This window comes from Cyprinodon tularosa, unplaced genomic scaffold (genome assembly GCF_016077235.1).
Source record: "Cyprinodon tularosa strain WSP-4 unplaced genomic scaffold, ASM1607723v1 ctg644, whole genome shotgun sequence".
Classification (NCBI taxonomy): Eukaryota; Metazoa; Chordata; class Actinopteri; order Cyprinodontiformes; family Cyprinodontidae; genus Cyprinodon; species Cyprinodon tularosa.
The window spans coordinates 17,528-30,608 of record NW_024039390.1 but is presented as its reverse complement, the minus strand read 5'-3'; the positions used below and the strand labels follow the sequence as shown (position 1 = coordinate 30,608).

The 13,081-nt window shown below is 37.5% G+C and overlaps 1 protein-coding gene across 1 annotated transcript; it reads left to right on the top strand.

Annotated features, from left to right (window-relative positions):
* Positions 1 to 221: 221 nt before the first annotated feature.
* On the top strand, positions 222 to 12,717 carry dkk3b (dickkopf WNT signaling pathway inhibitor 3b). The gene is made up of 7 exons (XM_038308715.1): positions 222 to 446; positions 3,280 to 3,405; positions 3,522 to 3,602; positions 10,333 to 10,425; positions 11,254 to 11,398; positions 12,123 to 12,273; positions 12,367 to 12,717. The coding sequence occupies exons 1-7, from the start codon at positions 288 to 290 to the stop codon at positions 12,395 to 12,397; spliced, it is 786 nt and encodes a 261-aa protein (XP_038164643.1). The 5' UTR covers positions 222 to 287; the 3' UTR covers positions 12,398 to 12,717.
* Positions 12,718 to 13,081: the final 364 nt, after the last annotated feature.

The window sequence follows — 13,081 nt, the reverse complement described above, 5'->3', positions numbered from 1 at the left end:
CGTCTTTGCATGTTCTTATCTAATCACCCCTGGTTGTATTGCTTGAATGTTGTGTTGTTCATTATACTGTTTGTTGTATACTAATTTCATTTAAATAAAGTTCATTGGAAAAAAAAAAAAATAAAAATAAAAAATAAAGTTGTCTAAGTACTTTCCACCCCTCAACCCCGCCCACCTACCGACCACCGCCCCTCCTTCTCCTCCTCATACTTTCCAAATAAAACAGCTCCCGCTGTGCGTCACCGCTCTCTGTTTCTCAGCTGCGTGTCTGCTGGAAGGAAGCAGGGATGTCGGGTACCATGCTGCTGTCTGCGCTCTGGGCTCTGTGTCTGCTGTGGAGGGCCGGTGCCATGGAGCGAGGTCAGCTCAGTCTAAACGAGATGTTCCGGGAGGTGGAGGAGCTGATGGAGGACACTCAGCACATGCTGGATGAGGCGGTGCACCAGGTCTGCGTCACATTTTATCCATTCACATCAAAGCACAGCTCTGGAGAAACCATTGGGACTTTATTGCAGGTTAATCTACATGATTATGACAGAAAAATGGTCGGTTAAAGTTGAAAGGAAAGGCATTGTGTTTTGATTGTGAAGTTTCTGGCAGGTTTAGAAGGTTTGGGCAGATTAGTCAGAGTTTCCATGTTTGCGTAAAGCCTGACCAAAGGGCTCAGAATGACTCCAAATGAGCTGGAAAGGTTCCTTCTGAGGCAGAGTTCCTTTCAGACTTCATGGAGACCCTAGAATGACCTCCTTTTTGGATTCACTGTTAACTCCAATTTCACTGGAGCAGTTCCATTAAGCCCACTGGAATGAGTCACTGTCTGGCTTTGATAATAGGAGGGTACACTGAAAAAAATACAACCATTTTTGGCATCTACTGAATCCTATTCAATTTCAATTCAGTTTGTTTGTATGGCATCAATTCACAACACATGTCATCTCAAAACACTTTCCAGTTCACCAGATCATCCAGTATCAAAGAAAAACCAGTTGATTGCATCGACTCATTGACTCTTCAGCAATCCCTCACACTAAGCATGCTTGTAGTGACAGTAGAGAGGAAAAACTCCCTTTTAACAGGGAGAAACCTCCAGCAGAACCAGGCTCAGTGTGAGCGGCCATCTGCTGAGGCCCACTGGGGTTCAAGGAGACAGAAGCAGAGATACAAAAAGCAGCTCCACAGGCGGCCCCGTCCAGGAAACACACAGCCAGGCAGACGAGCTCCGAGCCAGCTCCCATGTCAGAGGATGAAGAGAGCACATCCAGCCAGTCACAGTCTGAGAAACAGGACTACACTGGAAAACAGACCGATTTAGTTACATTAACACACTTATTTTATGTCCAATTCTGTTAGTATGAAAAAAATTGTGTTCAAATAACTAAATATGATAAAGTAAACGCCAAAAGGGTTGCATTTTTTATTCAGTGAGGTTTCATTTAGACTAGTCAAACTGCTGTTCTTTGATGCCTTTTTTCTTTTGTTATATTTGGTGTTGAAGCAAAATATTCTGACAGCTGACTGGTTTAGTTAAGAACAATGATTACAGCCTTTTAGATCCAGAAAGTTGTTTTTAATCTTAGTGCTGCTAAATAAAGCTATAATACACAATTCAGGCTATAAAGAAATAGTTTGTTTTTTAATAGCGGCAATAAAAACGGACTCTTATCATATAAATGAAATAACACTGCTTTGTTTAAGCATCAAACTTAAAAACAGAATCAATCCACAATCTTGAATCCTGATAAAAGCGTTTGTGACTGAATAATTTTCTCTATGCAGACTGCTTGAGAAACTGTTTTTATTTTAAATTACAGTTTCTTTAAACAACACCCTTATCATTTTTACGTAAAGCTTAACTTTTTCTTATCTGGATTGCCTTAACCTGAATCAGACTGTATGGCCAAACTCCACACAGCGTTCTTACTATATGGTAATATTATGTGTAGAGGTGTCAAGTAACAAAGTACAAATACTTTGCTACTGTACGAGGTATCTATACTTTACTCCATAACTTATTTTTCTTCCTACTTCTGACTTCTACTTATTACATTTTTTACACAAGTATCTGTACTTTCTATTCCTTACATTTTTAAAACAAACGTTACTCGTTACTCTTGGCTTCGGTTTAATGTTTATAGATATTTATTTCCCGTCATGTGCTCCATCCAATGCAGATCATTGGCTCCGCCCACATCTAGTGAAAACTAGTGTGATTGGATGAGTCATAGAACGCAAACACTCATTGGTTAGCTAAAGGAAATCATCAGAAGCAAGCAGGTGTTCTTCAGACTGCAAACGTGAATTGTCTATGCCATGCTACAATGTAGGATTCAGAAAAAGATGCTAAAATGTCTGAAAGGTCGGACACAGGCGAGAGCGTATCGGGAGACGGAGACCAACAAGACCTCCCTCATCCTTGGCCCTATCTCAGAGAATTTTTCCAAATAGTAGAAAAATTGAGCTTTCAGTTCATATGGTGGCATCTGACTGTTTATTTTAAAGGTTACTTTATTCTTTTATACTTTAAGTAGTTTTTGGAGCACATACTTTTTCACTTTTACTTGAGCAAAGAGGTGAAGTTCAACTTTGTTGTGTTTTTAAACTGCAGTATCTATACTTCTACTTAAGTAACAAATATGTGTACTTTTGACCCCCCTGACAATGATGGTAACTAGTAGGAAATTATTTTTCTACATTTTTAACATAAATTCTACTAACAAAGTTTACTAAAGGAGGTTGTTTGGGGTAAATAATTTTATTAAGAGGACAAACATCTTCAGGCTTGCATGAGAACTTTGGCTTTTTGTTGGTTTTGTATGGAAAGCAGCCATATTGAAATTTAAGGTCAGGTTTAGTTAAATTACTTTTTTTTAATCACGGTTTATCCAATTCGAAATTTTAAAGCAAAAATAGAAAACGTTTCTTTGAAGTTTTTTGTGCTTTTTTTTTTGTCTTGAACTGTTGTTTTCTATTTTCTGCCATTGTTTTACCCATCTTACACACTTTAGTAACAAATGTGTGTACTTTTAACACCACTGATTATATGTCTGTTTATAAATCTAACAGTTGTAGGAAGCCAGACCTCAAGGCCTGCAGTTTACGACCTCTGGCCTCAAAAATCAGTCGTGAAGCCGCAACTTTGCAGACTTTTGCCCTTTTGATTAGACCTACAGTATAGAGACTGTCTTCTTTCTTTCAGCTACAAAAAAGAAGAAAAAAAGATGCCTAAAATGAGGGAGGATAGTTCCATAGTTTAACATCTCTTTGTACTGTCTCCAACAGATGTCTAATGAAAGTGCTAAATTCTCTTCATCCTCTCTGGATTTGCCACCCAGCTACCATGCCCAGACCAGAAAGACTGTAAAAGGCAGCGATGGGGAGACGCGAGTCCTGGATCGAACTGACAAGGTCAGACAGAACTTTTGAGTTTGTTAAACACCAAATTTGATGCATCATCTTTATCTAAACAAACGTTCTTATGGTTTATCTTCTGCAGACTCTCAAACATTGGTGTTTGTTTGCAGGAAACCGACAACAGGACAGGAGAGACTCATGTTTCCCACGTGCATATGGAGGTTTCTGGCCAGTGGAACAGCGTGAATCATGTAAGCAATTAGGAGCTGAATGGCATCATTAAGGCAAGAGGCTGATAAAGGAATCAACAAAAAGCCCACAGAGATGAGATGGCCAAATAGCAAAGAGGATAAATTAGCCAGATATAAAGGGGGCAGGTGAGGGAGAACAGATGGATGCAGAGAGGGATGGGTGGAAACCTGGAGGACGAAATGCAGCTGTGCTGATAAGGAGCAGCGAGTAGATGGACCTGGACCAATAAACGTAAAACAGACCTCAGCTTTATGAAACTTGGAATAAAGAAAGCAGCAATCAGAAGATAAAAATGAGCTCATGTCTGCAACTTTTTGGCTTTAAAGTTTTTTTTTTGTGTAAACTAAAGTTTGCTTTACTTTGCTTTTCACCATTTCTAATTGGATTCAGTTTCTTTATATAGCGCCAATTCACAATACACGTCATCCCAAGGTACTTTATAGAAACAATTAAACCAGATCATGCAGTCAAATTGGGTCAAAGTTTTCCATCTAAGGAACAACCGCTGATTGCATTCAGTCATCAACTTTGCAGGACTTTTTGTGTCGGTAAGCAATTGCTTGCATTGTGTTGTTGATGCTACAGCAATTCCTTACACTGAGCATGCATACAGCAACAGCAGAGAGGAAAAACTCCCTTTTAACAGACCGAGACCCCCAGCAGAACCAGACTCCGTATGACCGGCCGACTGGGGTTCGAGGAGAATGAAGCAGATATAAAAAAGGAACATAGATGCACTGATCTATAAATACTTTCTATGCTAGAAATGCTAATGGAACTAGCTCCATTGATAGCTCTGTCTGGGAAAGAAACAGTTAATCGAGCTCTGAGCCAGTTTTCATTTCAAAAGGGATGAAGGAGAGCACATTCAGTCAGTGACAGTAAAAGCTGAGCTCATAGCTACATCTAGAAGAGAAACACAACTAAACACTGAAAAAACAGGCCAGACTCTGTCATCTATAATCAGAGGTGCTGATGTTGATGCAGAGGTATTATTTAAAGCTACAGTGTGTAATAATTACAGGGATATAAAGTCAGAAATTTAATATATTATACATAACTATGTTATTTATCATTACCTATGAGCTCAGCCTTTTAACCATAATATTTGCGTTGCCTTAGAATTCGTTATTTATAATTACATAGGAGCGGGTCTCGCAGCCATGGAGGCTGACATCTTTGCGCTACGGCAAGCGCAGAGGCAACAAACTAGCGATTGCGAGATCTCCCATTACGCTCGAAAATAACTACGGCAAGTTGAGAGAGATTAACTGAGACGGTACTGAACAGTAGATGGCAGTATTATGCCTGAGAAGCGTTTAGTCTGCCTGAAACCAAAGTAGAAGAAGAAGCAGGTATACTGCGCCTCAGTAACAAGAAAGGTGAACAAGGCGGCAGGCGTGAGTGACTTTGCAAACTGTTTGGCACTGTGTGGCCAAACATCAGACGAATGGAGGATCATGCCTACTCTGTATCACAACGAAAAGCGGCGGACACCGAACCCCCGTCATCTAAGAAGCGGAAACACGACGAGAATAAACGCAAGCGTGACAAGAAACGGCAAAAAACACGGATCAACATTGGCACGGCATTTACACGATGGAAGTCACTGATGGAGGAAAAAGGTTTTCAAAGTGACGCTCAAGTTGCCAGTTTTCTCTTGGACAGGTAATTAATCCTACACACACAATTGTCTAATATCACTGCAGTTTTTGGAGTACAGGATGCTCAGACCTGTCTAAAACAATAACATGCTGCGTGATGATGCTGTTACTCTCCAGTATACTTATTCAGCAACGTCCCTGACGTTTCATAGGTAATGATTCAGTAATTTTCTGTAAAATAATTTTCTGGATATATACCTCGGTTACTTCTCTCCGGCTCCTTTGGAGATCTTCAAGCCTTTCCTCCTCTGCTCTAGTCACCCCGCTGGCACCCCTCTCTCGCCTGGCCCTAGCTGCACGCCCTCGCCCTCTTCCTCTCCCTCTTCCTCGCCTTGTAACCCCCGTGCCACAAACAAGACTTGGACTCTGTAAACGGGGAATATATATTCTTCCAGCGAACACAATCTCGCTGTTAAACTAATGACTACAATTCCTTCGTCTGTTTATATCACCATGCAAAGCAGCTCACCAAAACGTCACAACGACGTAGAAAAAATAACGGGTATATTTATTATCTAAAGTCTACATGAAATCTATACCCTACACAGACTAATGAAATACTATCTGTAAAATTATCTATGTAAACAAACCTCATCACTTGAGAAGGTAGGTGATTCCGACGTCGTGGAAGACATTTTGTCCCGTAACGCTCGCCGTACTGTTGGGGGGGAGAAGCGGTGGGGGGGAGATGTTCATGTTGCTGCGGTCTGCAGTCTGGACGTTAGATGTCGCTGAAAATTACACACTGTAGCTTTAATTCCAGTATGGAGTTATAGCCAAACAGAACAAGACCAGCTGACGCTGCTAAAGACGATAAAGTTAGGGGTTGAACTAACAACAGATTTTAATAGTAGATGTAGAATGAAGTAGAAGGATAGAAAGAGGTCCCCATGTCCTCCAGCAGCTTAAGCCTATAGCAGCACAACTATAGAGATGGCTCAGGATAACCTGAACACTCTAACTATAAGCTTTATCAGAAAGAAAATTTTAAGCCTGGTCTTAAAAATAAACATGGTTTCTTTCTTAATTGAATTAAGACAAAATCTGAATTACCAAAGAAAATAATCAAAACTGTTTGAAAATCCTACCATTGTTTGTAAAATGTGAAAATGTAGAGCTATATTCTCTCCGTTGCATCTTTTTCCATACTTTGTTAAAAGCTCTTTCAGGAAAGAACCCGATTGTATCTAATTTCAAAGTTTTTTTTTACCAGCAGGCGGCCAGCTTAATGGAAACTGAGGTCATTATTAAAACTTGCTGCAGTCTGCATTAAAAAGGTGGTTTTGATCTCCTGCTTTCCTGGCAGCCGTACAGATGGTGGCCATGTTAATGGTGCCTGCTAGAGGGGGAAAAAAATGCCAGGAAACCTAAGAAGTAGAAGAAAATCTGCAGTAGCCAGACTGGGTAAGCTCAGGTTTACTGGTCTGCATCAGTTTGCATTTTGATACTAAAGCAAAGAATGACTGAACAACAGAGTTAAAATCTTAATGGGATGGTAAAGACTTGTTGAGTCCTTTCTTTTTTTTTTTTATGTCAAAACCATCTAAGGAGAAAATATACTATATTAAAAATATTGTGTATTGATTGGTTTCAGGCATATTTCTTTTGATGTTTAAGATTAGCAAGCCTTCAAACTAATTTATACTCTATAAAACAGGACACATCTCTGTCTTTTCCAACATTCCTCAGTGTTGGACCGTACATCTTTTGGGTTTAAGAGCTGCAGCCTTGGAGGAAAGTAGACTTTACATCTTGGTCACCATTTGTGGTGATTTGTCCGTGTGTTTGGATCCTTATGCCGGTTAAAGATCCAATCATGACCCGTTTTATGTTTACTGGTACATCCTCCCGGATTTCATTCAAAACCTCATAGCATTTCAAATAGATCATGATACAATATTCTCTATTAAGGTTTCCTGGGCTTTTTTCCACATCTTTACACATCTCCTTCCAATGGTGCAAAAGAAAGTTGGTCAAATGTCTCAATAGTAAAAACTGCAAATGGTCAGAAGACTTTAGAATATATTTTAGACACAAAGAAACTGCGGGTGCTAGAGGCTGATTGAAGATAAAATGAGTGATACCTTACTGTCTGTAATTGTGAGCCGAGGTGCTTCTTTACACGTTCAACTTTAGTTTTGTGCCAATTAAACTTTGAATGTGCAGGTAAACTTAAAGGACCAGTAATGCTGATTTAACTCAAAGCTGCAAATAAGGTCTAAGGGTGTAAAAATAGTGTCTGACCCCAAGTTGCCACTCTTTACTTCTGTTCAATTTTTGAAGTTTTGTAGATTTTGCAAAAGAAAACAAATCTTGTTGAATGTATTGTGCAGCTCTGCAAGTAATGCTGCAAATAAAACATGTGCAATGTTAATATGATGCATATGCTGTTGATATCATTCTTTCCTTCCATCATGTTTTTTTTTTTTCCCATGGATCTTTATCACCTGTTGGAATCGAGGGGAGGGAGTTTTTACAACTGTCATGGAAACTTTGTATTTTCAACACAGTGATTTAGCACCTCAGGCTGCAGGATGGTTCTAAACATTCCTTTAAATGTCAAATGGATCCTTTTTAAATGTTTTTTTTTTTTTTGTAAAAGTAAAAGTATTAAAGCTTTGTTAACAGAGATGTGGTTTAGATATCACTCCATCTCTAAGTATTAATTCACAAGATGAACATAGAGATGTTTCCTACTCAACTACTGCGGGGTTCTCTAGGAATGACAGTTTAACTTTGCTTACTTGTCACTGTTCACACTTAGGTAGTTTTGATTTCTGAGGCTCAGAGGTGTCATGTGTCATACTTCCATATACATCCAGGAGGCAGCATAGAGCATCCAAAATGTACATTTTCTATATATATATATTAATAAAGAAAATGTACATATATATATATATATATATTTTTTTTTTTTTTTTATGGTGAGCTTATGTTGGTGTAAATTGAGCAAAATCACTACAATAGAGTAAAATTATCTCAGGGCATTTTAGAGAGTAACTTCTAAAGTACTAAATTAAATTTACTATACTGTTATGTTTACAAGCTCTTTTTAATTATTACTATTTATTAATATTATTATTTAATTATGTAAAGGAAAAAAAATCACACACATATATCTATATATATATAGATATATATAGATACTAATGACACAAAAAGTAGATCCAAAACAAATGATTGATCTTTTTATGTGTCCAAATGTTTAGATGGAATTTTTCACAACAGCATTTCGAAAAAGCTGCCTAAAACAAGAAGAAAAAATCCCCCTAAAACCTTATTTGTTATTCTATAATGAACATTATTTGTTGCCACTGTTATAAAGAGCCATTGAGGAAGAGCTAAAGAGCTTCTGGCAGCTCTGGAGCTGCAGGTTGAAAATATGTGAAATGATCTTCTGATTGGTTGCATTTGCCCGTGGTCCCACTCTCGCATGAAGTCAAACAAATTGACAATGAAAACGCACCAAAGGCCTACTCTGCGATGAAGCAAAAATGTTGATTTTTATCCTTTTCTATTACAAAATAAGGAGATCCTTTTCACTTTACTTATTTTCCAAATTTATAAAAGGATATAATCCAATTTCCAACTTTCTAAAAGCCATAATCAAACATCTGTTTTTTATTCTATTTTCTTCTTTTACTTTGCATTGATGATCTTCCTTGCATTGCCTCTAGGCAGGTGGAAACTAGCTGGAAAAGCTATAATCTGGTGCAATTCATCTTTGATATTCAAAATAAATGCATTTCTGTACATTTGCATAAATAGATTGTTATTAATGAAAAAATTAAAAGTCAAAGATGCTGAAATGAAACTTGTTAACATGGATGGACTGACCTTTGTGTCCAGAGCAGAGGCGTAACTTTGTGAAGGACTGGTGTGGACACGTCCCCACCAATGATTTCCATTTTTTTTCCCTCATTTACTTTAGTGAAAGGTAATAGAGTTGGGTGCAGCGACCTGTCCTCAGACTGTTTTTTTGTTTTTTAGAGTGTTTTCTTTTTTTCCTTTCTCCCACTGCTCCTGTGTCTTACATCTCGGTGTAACATCATCCAATCTGTCGCATTGAGGCATCTGATTTGCTGTCGCATTTCACTGTGTAATGAGTAGCTACTTGTTTGGAGGAGAGACACACAGCAGCACTCAGTGAATATTAACCAGCAGCTGCTACAGTATATGTTTAAGTAAAAGTTAGGAGACGGGAGGGTTAAAAAAATTACAGATGCCTCCAAAAAATTGGTTTGTTAGACATACGGACCTTTTTCAGCAAAAAGTTTATACAAGTTAGTATTATAATGCAAGAAGCTTGAGAAAACATAGTTTATGTGTTGTTCTTCTTTACTTCAGAGGACCATGACTCACAGTTACAGCTTCAAATTAACAAGTTTTTTTTATTGTACAGTCAGAATCAGACTGCAGAGCTTCTACATATCTAGAAATGTTGTTTCTGGCATCATTATATTAGTAAAGAGATCTATAAATTTTTTAAAACAGAGCAGGGAGAGAAGTAGGGAGAGCTGCAGATTGCAACAAAAATATCTCAAGTTTAACAGAAATTTATAAGAAAAAAATATGCTATGCTATATTTAAAATGCAGCATATCCATGTTCTTCTGGATCGATTGATGGAATTGAAATTGCACTTCTAGGGATGATATATCGATTTTAGCATTGGAATCTGCTGTTATTCGCTATTTTTTTATACTTTGTTTTTGGGCCCTATATATATATATATATATATATATATATATATATATATATATATATATATATATATATATATATAATGCACTAAAAGGCATCTCTCTAACTACCTATTAATATAAATATCAGTGTATTGTGGTTCTCTTGTGTTTCTTAATAATAGGAAAGCATTCAATAAATATACTTTGTTTGAGCTCATTTCTGGAAAATACAAAAACGTTTGAAAGCGTTTGGGTTGAGTAAATCCATCAGCCACCACCCTTAGTGTCCCCACCAACTTTCATCACAAAGTTACATCCTTGGTCCAGAGGCTCTTAAATCTTATCTGAATCTTTTTATTTTCTTGTCATGTGACCCTACAGGAGTGCATGGTAGATGAGGACTGTGGGGATCTGAAATACTGCCTGTATGAGATTGAAAACTCCAAGTGTCTCCCCTGCACACTAACGGATATGGTGAGAGTTCATCATTTTGCTCTGTTTTTTGCTCAGGTTACATGTGTTATTGTGCAATCATAAAGCAACAGCAATACAAAGTAGCTCCATTACAGTGATTTTTTTTTTTTTTTACACCTCACACTTTATTATCAAGCACAATAGCAAGAGAAGTTTGTATTGAACATTTTAAATCTCCGCCGTATCTCTGAACGATCTGCTGCAGTCCTTAGTTTTCATGAAAAGCTGGATTTATAGCCGGCATCACAGATTGCACATATATACATATATATATGTGTGTGTGTGTGTGTGTGTATCACCCCCTCCCCCCCAAAAAAATTATTTTGAGCCTATAACCTCTCAATAATATCACATTTTTTATCCCTTCATAAATGTACTTTGCGTGAATGATTTCTGTGTTTTCATTCCAGCCAAACAGTAGCTCGTTAAACGCCACCTTCCTGCTTTTTGCTGCCAAAACGTGGGAACGCCCTGCCCATTGGCCAAGCATTCACACCATGCTGTGCTTTTTGAGAGTATGTTTTGTGAAAGAGATTGTGCACTGCTATTGAAAGCATTAAGAAAGCCTTAAAACCAGGCAGACCTTCTTTATAACTGTTGGTTGTTTTCAAAATTTTGCCGACTCTCATAGAGAAGACATTTAGAGGTACATGTCTGTTTAAAAGATGCATTGAGCCCAAAAATTATCTTCAATTTTTCATTTTAACTATACAGAATTGGATATTTTCTATTGCTTTCCATAAAATCACTGCCTGCTTCACGTAATCTGATTGTAGGTCAAAAGAAAAATTCTTAAAGTAGTAAATGCTACTCATTGTTTTCCTACAGCCGTGTACAAAGGATGAGGAGTGCTGCTCAGATCAGATGTGTGTTTGGGGTCAGTGTACAGCGAACGCTATCCAAGGAACAGCCGGGACGATCTGTCAGGGTCAGAGCGACTGCAGCATGGATCTCTGCTGTGCCTTTCAGCGAGGTGATGATGAAATAAACATGCATGTCTGATTTTACCTCAAATACAATGATAGGTGTGAACTATGAATACAAGGAGGATTTTCTGCTAAAATCTGCATTTTTACAGTGTTATTGCAATAATTTTCTCAAGTTAGATGTGCACCACCTTGCACTTGGTCATCCACCAGAAATGTATAGCGAAGGACTGTTATGGAGTTAATTTTGCTCCATTATTGTTGCAAGCAAAGAACACATTTTGAAAATTTAAGTTTGATAAAATAAAATTAGGAAATAGAACATTGTAAAATATTTTTTTTTTTTTTATTGCATTTTTCTTTCTTTCTTTTATTTTTTTTTACTTTTGATTGATTGATTTTGATTTTTGTATTTATTTAAATTTGTTTTCAGATAGTTTTTTGAAATGCATTCTTTTCAAATTGTGTTTTACAGAAATGTTCCTAATTTGATTTGTAATACTAAAAAATGCAATTCATTAAACTTAATCTATAAAAACAATACACAAAAAATAATTTCAAAAAATTTGCAAAAATATGAGGAAAGGGCAAAGTTACGCTTAAAAAAAATTATGATTAAAATTTTTCTAAAAGTTTTATTTCTACTTTGCATTCAATTTTTCTCACATATTTATTTGCAAAATGTGTTGTTTGCAATAATAGTGGTCAAAGTTCACTCCATACAGTGTGACACAGGCAGGCGAGTTTGACTTTTCTTCTTCCTCCCATCAGAGTTTTTGTTTCCAGTATGCAGCCCCAAACCTGCAAAAGGAGAATCATGCCTGAACCACCCCAACCTTCTGATGGACATGCTGGAATGGGACCAGGAGGGCCCCAGAGATTACTGCCCATGTGTAGGGAACCTGCAGTGTCAGCCCCACAGGTGAGAACAAACATCAAGCTGCAGGTTTATAAAATAAAATCATCGTTAAGCAAAAATCTTTTTCCTTTCTCTTTTTTTGTTTCCTCCCTGCAGTCGCGGTTCTGTGTGTGGAGAGAAGGACTGAGGGTACTGACGTTTCAAACGAGCCAATCAGCTGTTTAGTTTGATGGTGTCCCATATGAACATCACCTGCACCCTTAATACTATTTATAATTAACTGCAAAACTACATTTTAAAACACTAAAGGGAATAAATGATTACAAATTTGTTTCACCACTGTTCTCTTATTTTATTGTTTTTATTAATTTATTTTATTATTTCGCCGGATTCCTTAAAGATGGAGAATTCGGTCCTTGATGTTTCCAATTTCCATCATAAATGTTCCATTAGATCTAACATTTATCTTGGCTTTGTGACCAAATAAATCACCATTCTGAATAATGACCTTGATGTTTGTTAAGGTAATAAACTTTTTCTCTTCTTTGACCTGATTCTGTGCTGAATCGAATAATCTTGTCCTGTTCAAGTGTGGCAGCAGCAAGAGATGCAGATTTCTCTCTAAGCAGGGCCGGCTCCGGCCTCCATGGGGCCCTAAACAAAATTGAAATCTGGGCCCCGTTATGTCTGCCAATAATATCAATTGTTTTAAATCAACAGTCCAATGATCAGATCTTTTTTATATCTTCTATGAGGTCATTGCAGGTCTGGCTGTACGCAGTTTACTCACTGTAAAAGTGTTTGTGGTTAAACGTTTTGTTGGCAACCCCAGCAGGAATGTGGAAAATAACTTGCAGAGTAGGAGCACCAA

Coding starts and splice junctions, on each gene's coding strand:
- dkk3b (XM_038308715.1), top strand. CDS start 288: ATGTCGGGTACCATGCTGCTGTCTGCGCTCTGGGCTCTGTGTCTGCTG. Junction 447..3,279: donor TGGATGAGGCGGTGCACCAG/GTCTGCGTCACA, acceptor TGTCTCCAACAG/ATGTCTAATGAAAGTGCTAA. Junction 3,603..10,332: donor AGTGGAACAGCGTGAATCAT/GTAAGCAATTAG, acceptor GTGACCCTACAG/GAGTGCATGGTAGATGAGGA.